A 17,212-nucleotide genomic window follows, 5' to 3' on the forward strand; every position below is an offset into this window, starting at 1 on the left:
GTTCAGTTGTGTCCGACTCTTTGCGACCCCATGGACTGTAGCCTGCCAGGCTCCTCCGTCCATGGGATTCTCCAGGCAAGAATACTGGAGTGGGTTGCCATTTCCTTCTCCAGGGGATCTTTCCAACCCAGGGATCGAACTCGGGTCTCCTGCAGTGCAGGCAGACGCTTTACCACCTGTGCCACTAGGGAAGATAAACTAAAGGGACAAACAGACAAATCCACGACCAGAGGTGGAGAGAGAGAAAAAGAGAGAAATAGAGTCAGAGAAAAGGAGACACAAAGGGAAGACAGAGAAAGAGGTCCAGAGACACAGAGCCAGAGCAAGGGAGATGGAGGTAGCCTGGTCCTAAGGGGCTGATGGGACCCTGAGATGGGGGCAAGAATGGAGCTGGAGCTCACCCTGGACCAGCCCGGGAGGGTCGGGGGCTCGGCCCCCAGGGGATGGAGCCATGGCAGGGGTCTGGGCCTGTGGGCACCTGGAGGCATGCTGCTGGGTGACCAGCGTCACTTACCCGCTGCCCCATGGAGCCTTGGGGGCCGGGCTCCCCTCGCATTCCCTGCAGGAGGGAGGAGAGGAATGGAGTGAGCTGTCAGAGGGTCTGATCCGGGGCTCCCAGGACCCCCAGAATCCTCCACCCAGGCTGCCTCAATACTCACTCTCTCGCCCTTCTCTCCAGGGTGGCCGGAGATTCCTTTGGGTCCAATGGGGCCTGGGGGTCCCTGAGCAACAAGACAGGGCCTCAGCCTTGTGCCAGGGCAGGGCAGAGTGGGCAGCAACTTGGGGTGAAGAGGGGCAGGGGAGGGTGCCCAGCTTGGCCTGGGCCTCTGGGCCCTTCACCACACAGCCAATGGTCTGCCCAGAGTGGGAAGTTGACACAGCTCAGTGTTCAGAGCTACGGTGGAGACAGGCAGTCCCCACTTTGATCTGGAAGCTGCCATGTGCTGGCCACAGCCCTAGGGCAAGAATCTCCACCTTCTTTCTCGTCCTTGGGCGATAACAACACTTGTTCCTTGCCATGTGGACTGAATAAGATTCATGGAAAGTAGTTTGCACATTAAGTGCTCCATAGATGCTTGAATGAATGAATGAAGGATAGACGAATGGATGGCAGACGGATGGATGGTTGAGTGGGTGGGTGGATAAGTGAGTGAATGGGTGGGTTGGGTCATGGGTCATGGGACAGACAGATGAGTGGAGAATTTGGCGAAATGCTCACCATATGTCCAGGACTCCCAGGAATCCCCATGGGACCAGGAAGTCCAGGAGGACCTGGAATCAGATGGCACGTCCTCAGGTTCGAAATAGTACAGCGCCAGGAAGTTCCACCCTCAGCTCCCTCTGCACGGCCAGCCCTGCCGGCCCTCAACCCTGCCCCTTACCCCAGGCTTGGACTCAACTTACCCATGGGGCCTGGGGGGCCTGGGGGCCCAGCCGGTCCCTGGGGCCAGTGGCTGCTGGTCTCAGTGAAGGTGTTGGACAGAATCGGGTCCCCTGGGGGAGAAAGGATGATGAGAAAGCAGGACGGAGCTGCATGGGGCAGTATGAGGCAGACAGTTTCAACCTGTCTCTTCTGCCAAGCCAGCTTTGACTGCTGTGTCCCCTGTATGACAGCCCGTAGTTGTGGCTGGGGCCACTGGGCACCTGTGCCAAGGCGGGTGGTGGGGGAAGCGTGGGTTACACCAGACCAGGCTGCAGGGAGACCTGGGTTCTAACTCAGCCACAGTCTAGCTGGTGACATCCAGCAAGACTCTACCTCGCTGAACCTAGACTGTTACAGGTCTGATGGGAACAATAACGAAAGCTACCATTAAAAAAAAAATATTACTTGGCTGCACTGGGTCTTTGTTGCCATGTGAGAGCTCTTAGTTCTGGCAGGTGGAGTCTAGCTGACCAGGGATTGAAGCTGGGCCTCTGCACTCTGGGGGTGCAGAGTCTCAGCCACCTGGGCCTCCAGGAAAGTCGAGAAAGCTACCATCTTTGACGCCGGCTTTGTATCCAGCTTCCATGCATGGTTGTCATAGAACCCTGGGACACCAGCACCATCGCTGTCCTCACGGTACAGATGAGGAAACCGGGGCTCAGAGGGGGCGAACGAATGAACGGTCTTGCAGCAAAGGTATGACGCAGATGGGGTTGAACCTGGCACTCTAAATGCCGACCCCAGCAGCAGGCATGCCGGTCAGGCTTCGAAGGAGAAGGAGGCACGGCAGGGCCCAGCTGGGCGGAGGGGGCCGGGCCTCTCTGAGCACTGGGGCAGGACTGTGGCCTTGGGAGTTCAGGGCTCACGTCCTGCTGCCAGGCCTTGAGCTTCCCGGAGCTCTGCGGGATGGATCCTGGCCAGCTCCGAGGCTTGGTGGGAGGGCCTGACGCCGGTGGTTCCCAGCACAGGCTGTGGAGGCTGCAGGGATCTGAAGCCAGCCTCTCGGGCCCTGGCTGTGTGATCTCCCCGCTCTGGCCTTTGGTCTTCCTCCTCAGTGACAATGGTGTCCATTGGAGGAGTGGCCCAAGGGCAAGCCTGGTATATAGAAGGTGCCTAGCAGATGGTCATGCCAGCCTCACCCCACCGCCAGCTAGACCCGCTGTGACCCCGAGCGACTCACCATGCTGAGAGATCCGGGCGTAGGGTGGTCCAACAGGGGCTGGGGGCCCAGGGGGGCCAGGAGGGCCCGGGGGCCCGGGAGGTCCCCTCTCTCCGGGGATGCCCACAGCTCCGGCCTGGCCGGGGCTCCCTGGGGGGCCTTGCAGACCTGCAATGGAACCAGGGTTTGGTGGGTGTGCTGGAGGCAGGGAGGCTCGGGACGGCTGCAAGAGGGCGGGAGGGGGCCTCCGAGGACAGTGGGTACAGAGGGTGCCAGGGGCCACAAGCAGGGCAGCTCCTGTCTCTGACTCCCCGGCTGCCATGAGGACAGTGGACACTTGGTTCACAGTAGGTGCTGAGCAGATGCTGATTTCCAGAATGTCCTCTCTCTTCCAGGCTTTTGCAGGAGCTGCTCCCTCTCTTGGTCCTCCCTTTGGGCTGCCTGGCGTGCATTTCAGGTCATCCTAGGCCTCACCTAAGGTGTCGCTCCCACTGGGAAGCCCTTCCCATCTCCCACCCCACCCATGAGGGTCTGGGCTTCCTTCCCTGGGGCTCCCATACCAGCCATGGCCCCCACAAGAACCCTGGTCACGTGGAGGGGGGCCCTGCTGGTCCTCCTCTGCCCAGGCCCACCCTCCCTGGCCTCCCTTGCCTGGGAGCCCCAGGAGGGCAGGGTCTGGTCCGACCCACCCCCACGAGACCAGCTTCAAGCTTGGAATACGAGAGCAGGGAGATAGGCCCAGTGAATGCAAAAGTAGGTTGCAGGGGGCCCAGGCGTGAGGCAGGGGTCACTGCTGGAGAGGGTGTAAGTCCTCTTACATACGGAGATGGGTGGGCAGAAGGGGCCCAGGCCACCTCCGCTACATCAGGTTCGGGAAGCGGGCTCCAGTCCAGGCCCTCCTGTGAGGGGGCGCTGCTGGAAGGGGCAGTGCTGTATGCACTCACCTGGTGGGCCTCTCATCCCCATCGGGCCCCGGCTGCCAGGGTCTCCCTTGGGGCCAGCGGGTCCAGGAAGCCCCCGGGCACCCACTCGATCTGGGGGGAGAAAGCGCATCAGCTGGACAGCTCCGGCCTTGCTCGGCCCCGCCCCGGCCCTGCCCACACCAGCACCTACCATCTCGAGGTAGCAGAGGGGGCCTCTGGTTTTCTCTGGTTCCCGGCAGCCCTGGGGTGGGGGGGGGGGCGGTTAGGCGGGGGTCAGTGTTACCCAGAGTTTCTGCCCCAGCTCCAGCAGCTGCCGGGCCTCCCTGGACGCCAGTGCTCAGGGGCCCCTAGGGACCCACTGGCGAGCTGGGAAGACTGAGGCCCGCGTGGAGGTCCGGCTGGGAGCCAGCAGCAGCGCGGGCTGGAATCTTGCTCCCCCCAGCTCATTCCCACACGGGACCGTGTTCCCCACTGACCCACTCACCTCGGAGGCCTCCATCCCCGGGACTGCCCTGGACAGCTGGGGAACCCCAGAGCGGGGCGGGGTCCTCAGGGGCACCTGGGGTCGGGGGCACTGCCCGCTCGGTGACAGTCAGCACCGCCACCTGTGGAGGAAGAGGACAATGGGGTGGGTACCAGCGTCTCACCCGGGACAGGCTAGCTCGCCCCGTGGAGGCGGGGCTGGGAGGCCAGGCGGCCAGCAGAACCCCGCCTGGAGTGGAGACCAGGCTCACAGGGGCCCAGAACTTCATCAGAAGTGCCTGTGGTTTTCCAGCTGCACAGTTCATCACATTCATTGTACGAGAGTCATCACACACTACCACAGCCACCCACGTTGGATTCTGAGACTGTCCCCGGGTTTGCTAGGCCGTGCGGTTTTTTCCTGTGCTTACCTGCATGTGAGTATGTATATAGATTTACATGCATATATAACATGACACTTCTCTTGGTCTCTTAAAACACCACAGGTTGGAAGGATTTTTACTAAATTTGAAGGGAAATTTGGGAGGGTCCAACATGAAACAGAAATGCCAAGGTGTGTACAAAACCACTTTGGGGGACTTCCCTGGAGGCCCAGTGGTTAAGACTGTGCTTCCCCTGCAGGGGGTGTGGGTTCCACCCCTGGTCGGGGAGCTAAGATCCTACATGCTTCTTGGTGTGACCAGAAAGTAAAAAACAGAAACAAACAAAGACCCACTTTTGGACTCAGTGCGGGGGAGAGCCTGAAAGGTCAACAGGGTCCCCTGAGCCACTAACTGGGGGTTAAGAAAGGCCAGGATGCCTGCTGACCAGGACACGCGGGGCCGTGTGCGCCTACCCGAGGGAGGCTAACCTGGAACTGAGCTGAGCTGCCCCTTAGGCCAGCGTTCCCTGGGAGCGAGCTTGGGGAGCAGCGTGAGGTTCCTGGGGTGCTCATACCTCAGAACAGGGGTTCTAACCCATGTTGTTTAGAAACTTGGGCTTTCCACCTGATATTAATGCATCAGGGGCATCTCTCCATGTTAGAAAGTGTAGGCACTGTCCGTGGCCGCCTAACACCCCACTGAGCCCTGTCTGCTCAGGCTGCAGCCACCGCTTTTGTCTCCCTCTGAATAGTTAACACTTGGGTGAACATCTTCGAATCTAATCTCAAGAAAAATTCCGGGAGGAGGCAATGGATATTCAGACGAAGTTTAAAAGTCTCTACATGTCTTTAGAAAACCTGGAAGAAAAGATGCTTCGATGTTGGCAGTCGCTCTCTTTGGGGGGCACAGGCGACCGAGGCCGATGGTTCTCTGGCAGGTTTATCGTGGTTCTGAGTTTTTCATGTTTCTAAATTTAGGATGTCTTACTTTTTAATTGTTAAAACCTTTTATCTTGAGATAATTTGAGACATGCAGCACATGTTTTTGCTTTTTGGAATGGGAAGATAGCATTGTGGTGAGGGTGAGGGGTAAAGGATGAAGGTGTTGGGGCAATTACATTGGCAAAAAAGAGAGAGGGACATTTACAAGCTCTGGGGGGCATCTAGGAGTCTCTGGGAGGGGCTGGGGCTGGGAGAGCTTCACGGGCCTCCTGAAGAGAGAGCAACCAGGCTGTCTGAACAGGCTTCCCAGGGCGGGCACTGGGGGCAGGGTGGTGCCTGCCTGGCAGGCAAGGTGCTCACCCACCTTGGCCTCCAGCACCTTCAGCCGCTCCGTCAGCTCCGACACTTTGCTGCAGTTGAGACAACCTGTGGAGAGGAAGCAGGCTGGGTTGGGGCTCCCAGGTTCCTGGGGGCAGGATGGAGGGAGGGGACAGATAACTGATGACCCCAATCCATAAGACAGCTCGGGGCAGGGACAGGGCTACGGAGTCACAGCCTGTCCGGGGTGGACCATGCCCTGCGGGTGTCCTTTGGCTCCCAAGCCTCCAAGGGGACTGTTTCTCTCAGGGAAGAACCAGGGACTGGACTCCTCATCCAAAACGGGGTGGAGTGGGGAGGGAAATGCCTGCTGCTCCCCATCCGGGTGAGGCTGGCCGTGGCGTGCTGGCTTTGGGGACCCCACATAGTCCAGACTGGGCTGGACTCCCATGCCACCCTCTGAGCCTTCCCCCAGAACCACCATCCAGCTCCCCGGCCTCTTCAGCAATACCCCACCGTTATTCACAGCAGTGTTGGCAGCAGCCGAGCACGCTACACGCACGTCTCTCTGGTCTTCACCACGATCCCGCGTGTGAGGACAAGTGTCACCCCTGTGCACAGCTGGGGACACTGAGCTCAGAGCAAAGGGACCCGGGGTCTCCCCAAGCACAAAGCCTGAGGTTGAAGCCCAGCGCTGCCCCGCCCTGGCCGTGGGGTCCTGGGCAGGGCACATCCCCTCTCTGACCCCTCAGCGACGGTGATGCTGTCCCAGGGGGAGGTTTATACAAGGTGACCATGGAAAGCTCCTGGCATGGTGCCTCGCACCCTGCAGTTGCTCAAATGTTCTTTCAATGAAAAAAAGGAAACTGGGGGCTTGGACCCCTGTCTGCAAGACTCTCGGGCTCCTGGGTCTCAGGTGCCTGGGCCCAGGGCAGACTCCCCTGGGGGAGCCCTTCCTTACCCCACCCCCAGTTTTATTTCCAGCCTGTGGTGGACGGGGGCAGGGTGCTGTCTCTGACCCTCCACTTCTGGGCCCAGCTGGCTTTTAGGACAGTCACCACCAGCCCCTCCAGCCTCCCCTGGCCCAGGGGGACCCCAAGCAGCTGCCCCGGGACCCACCTGAGAAGCCTGTGGGCCGAAGTGCCATCCGCCGCGTGGCGCTGCCCGACCACCCGGGCTCCACGAAGCCAGGGGAGCCTGTAACTGAGGACAGCGAGGGTGAGGCCCTGCTGGCCATGATGTTTTGCTCTGTTCCCCCCGACTACTGTTGCCACAGCGGGGATCCCTATTCCCCTTGGTGCAGAGCAAGACAGAGGCCCAGAGAGGTGGGACCAGAGTCACACAGCGTGAGGTGGGCCGAGCTGCGACAAGGCTGTCAACCTGATGGGGCTGGGGAGGGGCTGGTGATGGGTGAGGGGAAGGCCGGGCGCTTCTCCAACAAGCCCAGCAAGCTGCCTGGGCTCAGAGCTTGAGCCAAGAGACTCGAGGTCGGCTCCCAGCCCTGCCGCTCTCGGGCCTGTGTGGCTGGTCCTCCCTGGACCTGCCAATGTTCCCATCTGTAAAATGGGGTCATGAAGCCCTCTGTACACCTCCTGGACTGGCACAAGGCCTGAGGCCAGCCATGCGTGCAAAGGGCCCACTGAGCACACGCAGGGGCCTGGCATGCAGTAGGCAGTAAATAAACACAGCAACGTCACCATCCGCCCTCTCCCTGCCCCACTTGGTAAGAAGACACCAAAGTGGATCCAGCTCTGGTTTTAAATGAAAACCAGAGGGCAGCTGGCTGCCTGGGAGGGTACGGGGGGGCCCATTCCAGGAGCCCACCCCTGTGAGGAGCAGCCCATTCGGGCTGATCTGGCTTTGGGGGCCTGGTTTTCTCCACAGCTGGAGGGTTGGGCTGGCCAAGCCAGGGGAGCAGGGCGCAGCTGGAGGGGCTTTGGAGTCAGCCGTGGCAACTGCCCCCTCTCCCCGCTACCCCCGGGCCTGCCTTTTAAGGCCACACAGTGTCGCCTGGGGGGAGCGAGACCCAAATAAGGCACGGGCCTGGCAGCTCAGAGCCAGGCTGCGGGTTGGTGCAGCGAGCGAGAGGCGCCGGGAATTCAAACCAGACGGGTCCCCCTGGCCATCCCCCAGCGGGGAGGCTGCCAGGCCCTCTCTGGGTCCCACCATGGGGCCCTCGTTCAGGCTGGGCCCGAATCCCCCATGTACCCTCCCCGGGGCCTGCGATGTGCCCCCTCGCAGGGGGTAAATCTCACCTGGGATGGAGGACAGTGGGTTGGCAGCCCACAGCTGGGGCAGGGCTTGGGGGCTTGTGGGGAATTAAGGCGGGTACGCCACTGTGAGCCACGCCCAGGGCTAAGAGCTTCACATAGCCCAGCTGGATCCTACAAGGTAGGGAATAATAGCAGCTAATGCTTGTTCAGCACTTAAGCTGGGCCCGGCACACCCTGAGCGCTTCTCAAAGACAGTCTTAACTCGTTGTCCTCATGAAGCCCTGTGAGTGGACACCAGTATCCCCTCCGCTTTACATGTGGGAAAACTGAGGCACAGGGCAGCTTGGTGTTACCACTCCTCTGCCCCCCAGGCTCCGATAAATGGATGAGCGAATATGAATCTCTCCCTCTGCGGGGCAGCAAGGCAGAGGTGGAAGTGACTGATTGCCCGGCTGAGGGCTGAAGCCTGGACTGGAAGCTGGGTTAGTCTGATTCCAGGACCTGGCCTCCTTTTTCCTGGGCCACCCGGCACCATGAGTCCAGGTGGGCAGAGGCGGGAGGCCCAGTGCCCATCAAGGAGGCTGGCTCCTGAGAAGAACGGCCTCGGTTAAGCCCTCCTCATCCTCTTTGCTCCCAGGTGAAGCTGTAAAAGGCCACTGGCTGACTCTTTGCAGGATGTCAACCAAAGAACCGGCCATCCCCCCGACCCCAAGGAAGTGTGGGTTTTCTCTGGGATGAAGTTTGGCAGAGCATCTGCCCTGCCCGCCCTCCCCACCACCCTGCTATCGTCTTCCCTTTTTTCCACGGCACTTTCCACCTCAAAAATGTCATCTGCTTGCCAGCTCCCAGTCTGATCTCCTGCTCCCCCACCCCCAGGCTAGAATGGGAGCCCCACCAGGCAAGGACCTCATCCGTCTTGCGTGTGGCCGGGGAAAGTACCCAGCACGCAGTAGGGCCTCAGAAGCTTCACCAAACCTCTTACGGAGGAATGCATGAGTCACTGGCTGAAAATGAACGTAAAGCAAGCAAGCAAAAGGCAAAATACTGTGGACGGCAGACACAACTGTCTTGAAAATGAACATAAGTGTTCTAACATCATGCTAGGGTGTCCTTGAGTTATTAATCTAGAAACGTGTGGCTGGAAATTCTTTTTCAATCTACTTGCTTTGGGCCATTTCACCAGGAGTCAGAGAGAACTAGAAAAACTAATGAAAACATGGCCTGACCATCAGTGGAGACATAATTGGCTCAAAGAAACTGTGAGCTAAAATTTTAAAAAAAGAAAGAAAGTTTAAATAAACAACAAAAACTGTCAAAAACACCAGAAGATACTGGCTCTGGTTTCAAGATTCACAAAAGATGATCCCCTAAACTCCCCCAAATTCTAATAAATGGACAGAAATACTTTAAGAGTTGAGCCAGGTTGTAAATGGTGCTATTGTTTAGCTGCTATGTCCTGTCTGACTCTTTGCGACCCCATGGACTGTAGCCCGCCAGGCTCTTCTGTCCGTGGAATTCTCCAGGGTAAAATACTGGAGAAGGAATACATTTCTTTCTCCAAGGGATCTTCCTGACCCAGGGATTGAACCTGAGTCTCCTGCATCAGCAGGCAATCATCATTACCACTGAGCCACCAGGGAAGCCCAAATGGCCCTATACCACACAAAATTCCAGTAGGGAAAAAGCCTCAGGCTGGAAAGGTCTCCTCTAGGACAGAAATGTCACATCCCTCCCACTGGTGTTGAGTCAGGACCCCTGAAGCGGGCCCCAGTGGCTTGAGAACCCCCTCACCCTAGCCCGGTGGTCCATCCTGAAGGGCCCCTCCCCAGCCCCAATCTTGCCCTCCAAAGAGCTCCAGGCTAGTTTCAGGACCACACGCTCTGGCTCCACTATGGGACCCTGACTGGACCACTTCCCTGAGACCACATCCGCCACCTGGGAGATGCTGGCCAGCCCTGCGCGCGCGCGCACACACACACACACACACACAGCCTCCTCATTCCCACAGCTGCTGCTCCCATGTCTCCTCCTCCAGAAAGTCTTCCTGGACAGACTAGAGAACCCACTAAAGCCCACTCTGCCGAAGCTCTCGTCACTCCACCCTGACCTCCACAGGGCCCGCGCCATCTGCAGTTTCTAGCCTTGTGGCCCCCCAGCAGCCGCCCCTCCACTGCCCAGTGTCTTGTGCTCGGTCTCAACGGTTCCTCATGAGAACACTGTGGCCCAGGGAGCAGAGGCTGCCTGTCCACACAGCAGGAGGGAGAAGGGGGCAAGGCACCCAGTTTAAATTCCCCCTCAGCGGGGATGGTATGAGAAGTAGGGGGTGTCCCTGAGCTCCACCTCTGACTTTCTGTCCGAGGGGCTTCTTCCTCCAGAACCCTCCCCCCAGGTCTGCTGGGTTCAGTGACCACAGACCTCCCCTGCCCAGCCCAGCTCCCCTCCTGGGAATTTACTCTGCAAATGTAAATATTTGCTACTATTGGCCTGAGTCAGGGTCCAGGGTCAGGGCTGGGGCTGGGAGCTCCAAGAACCCTCTGGGAGGCCCTGGTCTGTGTCAGTCCTGGGCCCCCCTGGGGGAACACGAGGTCCCCACTCACTTCCCGTGCATCCACTTAACGCCAGACTTATGCTGGGAACTGGAGAGACAGGATTAGTGATGGAAGGGTGGGGACTAACAGAGCCAGGCGGGAGCACCAAGGAGGTCACAGGCAGAGAGGACAGCCACTGCCCAGGCTCTGGGGTGGAGGAAGGCCACAGTGGGCCCTGGGATGAAAAGGAGGGAGGGCGAGGCTGGGGCACCTGGCTGAGGCAGCTGGGAGGGCGGAGGGGGGAGCCTCCTGACGGGGGGTGGATGTGACCGCGGGAGTTGGAGGTGGGGGCCTTCGAGCCCCCCAGATGGGAGTGGAATGGATGGGCAGGAGTGGAGTGGACGGCAGATCCGGGAAAATTCCAACAGCGTTTAACATGCAGGATTCCGAATCTGCGGAGTAAGACACAGGCTCCACTCTGCACCCCGCAGCTGGTCAGAGCGTGAAAGCTGTGCTCGGCAAGGGCCCAGCCCTGGGCAGGCAGAGGCCAAGCGGCCCAGAGGGCGCTTTCCTACCACGTGACCTTGAGCGAACTTCTTCCCTTGCTGTTCCCCAACCGTGGAAGACAAGGGCTGCGGGGGTCCACGGACAGGGAAGGGGCAGGTGTGGGGGACAGGAGCAGACAGCCAGGGGGCCAGTGGAGGCTCTGGGGGAGCCCACAGGGCGGGGCAGGTGAGGAGCCTGGATGCTCTGTCTGTCTGTCTGGGAGGGGCTGAGGCTGGCTGCCTCACTCCCGGGTGTCTGAACACACCAAGTGAAGCCCCCAGCCAGCATCCCTGCAGAGGAAAGACCCAGCTCCGGTGGGACTGAGGGCTTTAAATCTTGCTCTGACCACTCTCCCAGCCTCAGTTTCCACATCTGGACCTCTGGCACCCCGACAAGAGGACACGATGCAGATGAGGGCCAGCCTTGGTGCCCGGCATAGGGGACAGTGGCAGCTTTCCTCCTGTCGTCATGGTGACTGCAGGAGGGTCTGAGGCAGGGGCACGCTGCAGACCTCAGGTCTGAGCCCTTGGGAGAATTCCGGCCATGATGCTTACTTGCTGTGTAATACCTACAAGTGATACCCACACCATCTCTGAGCCTCAGTTTCTCCATCTGTAAAAAGGGGCCTGTTCTAGCCCCTTCCTCCTCATTGTCAAGAAGATCAAAGAGACCATCCTCAATCAAGATGGGAAACCTAGGGCTAAAAGCCAGGAAGTCTGCCGGCCTCACAAATATCAGAGACTAGAGGCCTGTTTGCCGAGCAGCTGACTGAGAAGGGGGGTGTCTCAGAGCTGGGAGGCAGCGCAGATCCCCCAGCACAGGGGGCCAAAGAGGAAAAGAAGACATTTATTAAGTAGGCATGGTGGAGATGTGAGTCTCTGGCCCTCTCAATAAGATACGAGACGGGCACCTCTCGATCCTGGGTGACTTCCAAGTAGAGATGGGGTCCAGAGGGGTGAAGTGACTTGCCCAAGGTCACACAGCAGAGCACAGCCAATCCAAGGCTGGATTCTGGAGTGATAGGTGTTTCTGTTCCCTCTGACTCACTCTGGGCCCCGCTGCCCCTGGTGAGGCAGCTCTTTGGCCTCAGGTCACGTCACAGCACTGGACAGACCACAGGGGCAGTTGTCAGCAGGGGAAACAGCTGGGGGCCCAGCCTGAAGCTGGCTGTCACAGGAAGGTCAGAGCCCGCTGCGGGTCAGCAATGTCCTCATGCTTCCCCACCCCGCCCCCCCATCCCCAGAGCAGTTTTCTAGATCACGCAGGCCTAAGCCTCCCTTTACTCGGTCTGGTCTTGTGGGTGGGGAGAGGCCCTTCCCGTCCCATTGGGTATCCCACGCTGCCCCCCTCATGGGCTGCCGCATCACCTTCACGTCCTTCCAACATCCCCGAGAGGCAGACTGCATGATTTTGTCCATTTCACAGGTGAGGACACCGAGGCCCAGCGTAGGAGAGTGCCCGGTAAGAGCACAGGGCAGCTCGGTGCCCTTCAGAGAAGGCGCGCCACCCCCACCCCCCACCCCTAAGTGGGCCCAAGTGCCGCCTAGAGTGCAGCCTCCCCTCCCCAGGCCGGCCTGACGCCCTTGCACAACCACTTGCACAACGCAAGGGAGTCCCCAGCCCGAGGCCACACAGCTGGAGTGTGGCTAAGCGGGCCTGGCCCAGGAGGCCCTCATCCCCAGGCTGGAATTCCAAGGTCCCACAGAGGGAGGTGTCAGGGCCAACCCCACCCCAGGCCTCGTCTCCCTCCCTGCTCACCCTCCGCAGAGCCCCAGCCCTCAGCCGGGTCCTGGACGCACGGCCTACAGCAGCTGGACTCGAGGACATGGGCGCTTGAGCATGGGCGCTCCGCACCTGTCCTTCAGCCCCGACTGCTCCGCGATGGCCCGACAGACCTGGGAGGGTCCGCCCTTGGGAGGGGAGCCGAAGACAGGGTAACCTGTGTCTGGGCAGGCCCTGCCTGAGCACAGGCGCTCTGCACCCGGGGTGGGGGGGGCCCCACACCCTGCGGGTTCGCCCTCTCCTCACCACCAGCATCTCTGCAGCCTCCTTGGCGGCAGCCCCTCCTGGCTGGATGCCCTCCTGGCCCCGGGCCCTTCTGCCTTCCCCGGTCACCCTCAGCAGGTTGGGGAGGGCTCAGTTCCTGGCTCCCCTCCCTCCCACACCTGTCTGGGTAACCACCTCTCCATACCAGTCCTGGGTTGCCCCTCCCTCTGGCTGCCTGAATCACCACCACTGTGTTGGGGGCTCTCCCACCCAACATGGAAACTGCCAGGCCCCTCCTGCCCTGCTCTGTGGGGAGTCTGCCCCCTCTCCGTGTGACTTCACCTCTCTGGGTCTCCATCACCCCGTCTGTGAGCTGGGGCTGCCACGGGCCCCAGGGAGGTGAAGGGGATAAGTCTCTCAGAAGCACCTATGACTGTAGCATCATGGTCCCTTGATTCTGGAACCAGGATGTGTCTTTTGACTGATACACACGTGAACGTGCTGCTGGGGGCCCCAGCGCCTCCTTCCATTAAGGGGCCTTCAGGCCTGGTTCTCAGGCTGGCTCTGGGCCCGTCCATCCTCCTTATGGCCATTCTTGGGAGCACAACTCTGGGGGCCCCCAAATCTTCCACTCCCTGGGTTCAGCCAGACCATGAGGGTGGATGCAGTCTGGACCGCTCAGCATACGCAGGCCCCCTGGAGGAGACGGCGCTCCCCAGTTCCCAGTTCTGGGGAGGTGCAGGCTGCCTCCTCTGCACCCCTGCTGGGTGTTCCACCCAGCCCCCTGAGCTGCATGCAGGGAAGGGAGTGTGGTAAGGGTGTGCCTCTGCCTGGGGCACGTTCCTCCCCAGGTTGCCCCGCTGGGTCCTCCCATCACTGAGGGCCTGGGGGAAGCCAGGCAGAACCCCACCACTGAGGACCTGCGTGCCCGTCACATATCCCGAGCCTTGGTTTCTGAACCTGCAGGATGGGGTGTAGCCATCCCCATCTTGCTGATCCTCCCCTGCGTCGTCACCACCTCCCGTGGAAATGTCCCCAAGTTTGGAGGAAAGGCTTGGGATGTGTAACTTCAGATTATGAGCCACACATCACTCAGGAAATTCCTCCAGGGGTCCTGACTGGGTCCCGTCAACACCCGAGGGACAGCAGACACCCACCATGGCTGTGCGACTGACCGGCAGCTCTATGCAGCAGCCCCTGATACACGTGCTGCTCTGACCCTCAGCGCCTACCGTCTGAAGGACAGTTTACGGCTCCTCCCTCGCACCTGAGGGGAGGCACCTGGTCTGGCCCCAGGCAGTCCTACCTTCCTCGCAGCTCGGCCCCGAGTGCCCGGGGCAGCACCTCCACTCACGGGCCGTCACCATCTTGTACATCACCTTGTACGTGGGTCTCACCACTGTCCTGTAGCTGAAAGAGCGCCCGGGTCACCCGGCTCAGACAGGGCCTCCCGCTCCCTCTCCCGCCCTCCGTGAGGACAAGCCCAGGGTCCTGGGATCCTCTGCCACTTCCAGGCCTCTCTGGAGCGTCCCTCCTCTTGAATTCTGGGCCTCAGCCCTTCCAGTCCGTCCCCAGCCCCTGGCCAGGGGTGGGGAATCAAGAAAATAACTGGACAGGAAGCCCTTGTGAGCTGGGCTGGCCTGTCCTCCAGCTGTGAACACTCACTGAGTGAAGGTGTGCGGGTGAATGGGGGAATCCTCCCCCTGGAAGCTCTCCAGGGTGGCCCAAGAGCCAAAGGGGGGGTGCCGGGAAACGGGCAGTGGGCCCTCTGTCCACCCACCCTTGGGGTCCCCGGCTTCCCCCCAGCCCCAGCTCTTCGACCACAGCAGGAACGCCAGCAGCTCCTGCTCCACACGGTCTCGCTCACCTGTTCCCAGGGCAGCTCATCGGCCAGGGGCAATTCTGCAGCACCCTCTGCAGGTAGGTGCCATTCTGCACGTGGCACGAGACAGTGCGGGTCACCACATAGGAGCACCAGTTCCTGAAACAGACAGGAAGCCTAGGGCTCACCCGCAGCATGCACTCTCTCTCTCCCTCTCTCTCTCTCTCTCTCTCTCTCTCTCGGGGAGCCTCAAGACTCCAGGCAGGGCGACCCGTGAGCCCTCCGAGCCCTTGGGCCCTGGTGGGAGTCTCCCTGCTGCTGCGGTTGAGGAGTGACTTCCAGAGCCCTGTGTGGGGGCGGGGGTGGGTCAGACAATGGAAACCTGGCCCTGGTGTCTCGACCCCCAGCCCTTGGCGTTTCCTGCGCCCACTCCTGCCGCGGGCCCCTCATCTCCAGGCCTTTGCTGGGTCCGCTCCTGGAGCACCCTCCCCCCGGTTCTCTCCTGGCACCTCCCACCTGCTGTGCTGTCACCTCTCCCCGAGTCCTCGCCCACCTCTGCCCCCATCTGAGCAGAGCGGTGGTTCTCCGCTCTGTATCCCTGTCACGCTGAATTCAGCTGGTGAGTCACATCCACCCCCTCCCTCCCTGAGGCATGTGGGAGACAGGCCCTGCCTCACTTATCCCCAGGTCCCCTCTGTGTGACAGCCGGGAGCAAGGTCACCACCCCAAGTGTGGAGGACTGGCTCCTTCAAATGCCACCGAATAATTATCCTGAGCTGCACATATTGAGCCCCGACTGTATACCAAAGGTATTTACATCAACTTTCCTAGTGGTTTAGTGGCTAAGACTCTAAGCTCCCAATGCAGGGGGCCCAGGTCCCATCCCTGATCAGGCAACAAGATCCCTCACACTGCAACTAAGACCTCAGTCAGTCAGTTCAGTTGCTCAGTCGTGTCTGATTCTTTGTGACCCCATGAACCGCAGCACGCCAGGCCTCCCTGTCCATCACCAACTCCCAGAGTTCACCCAAACCCATGTCCATCGAGTCGGTGATACCATCCAACCATCTCATCCTCTGTCGTCCCCTACTCCTCCTGCCCTCAATCTTTCCTAGCAGCAACTAAGACCTAGCAGAGTCAAATAAATAAATATGCAAAAAATAAATATATTTACATCATCTTCCCACAGCCTGAACATCCCCCGCCTCGTTTAATAGAGGGGTAAACTGAAGCAAGATTGAGGGCAGGAGGAGAAGGGGGCCACAGAGGATGAGATGGTTGGATGGCATCACCAACTCAATGGACATGAATTTGACCAAACTCCAGGAGATAGTGAAGGACAGGGGAGCCTGGCATGCTGAAGTCCATGGGATTGCAGAGTCAGACATGGCTGAGCGACTGAACAATAACAAACTGAGGCTCAGTGAGGGGAGAAAACTGTTGATGTTACTGAGCTGGTGCGTGGAGGGTCTGGATTTGAACCCAGGGATATGGATGCTCAGCCCTCCCCCCGCCTCCCTCCCAGGGCCCTGGGCTCCGGTCTCCTCCCCATCTCCTGGGCTACGGTCTGTGGCTCTGTGAAGGCCTCCGCCTGGGAACCTGCTGACCCCGGGCTCCAAGCCACAAAGGAAAGTCTGGAGGGGTGGGGGCTTGAGCTGAGAGGGTCACCTGAAGCGGTCATTCCTTTCCCAGCCCCAGGCCTGTGACCCTGAGTAGGGCTGAGGGCCGGCGAGCACCTGGAATGTCCCGCCACTGCCCCAGAAACCTAGCCCTGCGCCTGCCACCCCCACCCGGCCCACCTGGAGGAGGAAGTCTCTGGAGGGAACCAGCGGACAAACTCCCCATAGGACTCTAGGGACGTCCCTTCACTGTTCTGAGTCCCTTGGAAATCGACCCCAGAGGAGGAAACAGTCCTCTAAAGGCACAGAGGTGGGCGACCCAGAGAAGGGGGCCTCTGAGGTGCCCACTCCAATCCAGACGTCACCGGAGCTCTGCAGAGCCTGCGGCTGGTGTCCCCTAGGCAGAGGTGCCCATTTTTTTCTTCCTCCTTAGTTGAAATCTCCCCTGTGTGAATTGCTGTCTGGTTCCCTGGTTTACTGCTCATCAGTCCAATTCCCCTGTGTAGGGAACACCGAGCTGGTGACCGGCCAGCAGAGATTTTAGACAGGAGAGGACAGTCAGACCAGGTGGCATTCAAGGTCAGCCCCTCGTGGCCTTTATCTTGTATGGGGGGAGATCACCAAAAACTTTCCCACCCCTCTCTGGCCTTGAAGACCCAGCTCTGCTGTGGCCAGGATAAAACCGGAGCTCCTCAGCAGGGTCCCAGCCTGGCCCCTCCGCCCACTTTCCAGGGGTGTTACTGGCCTGGAGTCCACATTCCCCCACACTGCCCATTACCCTGACCGCTGGGACCCGCACACTTGAGCTGGCACTCTTTCTCCTTCCTGCCCTCCCTCCATGAGTGCCCTCTTCCCACCCCCGATCCTTGCAGACGAGATTCCCTCTGCC

The 17,212-nt window shown here is 60.0% G+C and overlaps 1 protein-coding gene across 5 annotated transcripts in view; it reads right to left on the minus strand.

The window, feature by feature from the left end:
• EMID1 (EMI domain containing 1) overlaps positions 1–17,212 on the minus strand; it is a 40,229-nt gene that overhangs the window by 19,148 nt on the left and 3,869 nt on the right. For 4 of the 5 annotated variants that reach the window (XR_003515169.1, XM_027566404.1, XM_027566405.1 and 1 more), the window contains exons 2-13: positions 14,750–14,863; positions 14,189–14,292; positions 6,729–6,812; positions 5,656–5,717; positions 3,990–4,110; positions 3,696–3,746; positions 3,527–3,616; positions 2,604–2,750; positions 1,405–1,494; positions 1,220–1,272; positions 660–722; positions 515–559 (exon numbers count right to left, since the gene is read on the minus strand). Coding sequence is in view for 4 of the 5 variants with exons in the window: in XM_027566404.1 (XP_027422205.1) it covers positions 515–559; positions 660–722; positions 1,220–1,272; positions 1,405–1,494; positions 2,604–2,750; positions 3,527–3,616; positions 3,696–3,746; positions 3,990–4,110; positions 5,656–5,717; positions 6,729–6,812; positions 14,189–14,292; positions 14,750–14,863 (1,024 nt within the window). In the remaining variant the exon portion in view is untranslated. The remainder of the gene's footprint in view (positions 1–514; positions 560–659; positions 723–1,219; positions 1,273–1,404; positions 1,495–2,603; positions 2,751–3,526; positions 3,617–3,695; positions 3,747–3,989; positions 4,111–5,655; positions 5,718–6,728; positions 6,813–14,188; positions 14,293–14,749; positions 14,864–17,212) is intronic. The other variant, XM_027566407.1, reaches the window with a different exon arrangement.

This window comes from Bos indicus x Bos taurus, chromosome 17, assembly GCF_003369695.1.
Source record: "Bos indicus x Bos taurus breed Angus x Brahman F1 hybrid chromosome 17, Bos_hybrid_MaternalHap_v2.0, whole genome shotgun sequence".
Lineage (NCBI taxonomy): Eukaryota > Metazoa > Chordata > Mammalia > Artiodactyla > Bovidae > Bos > Bos indicus x Bos taurus.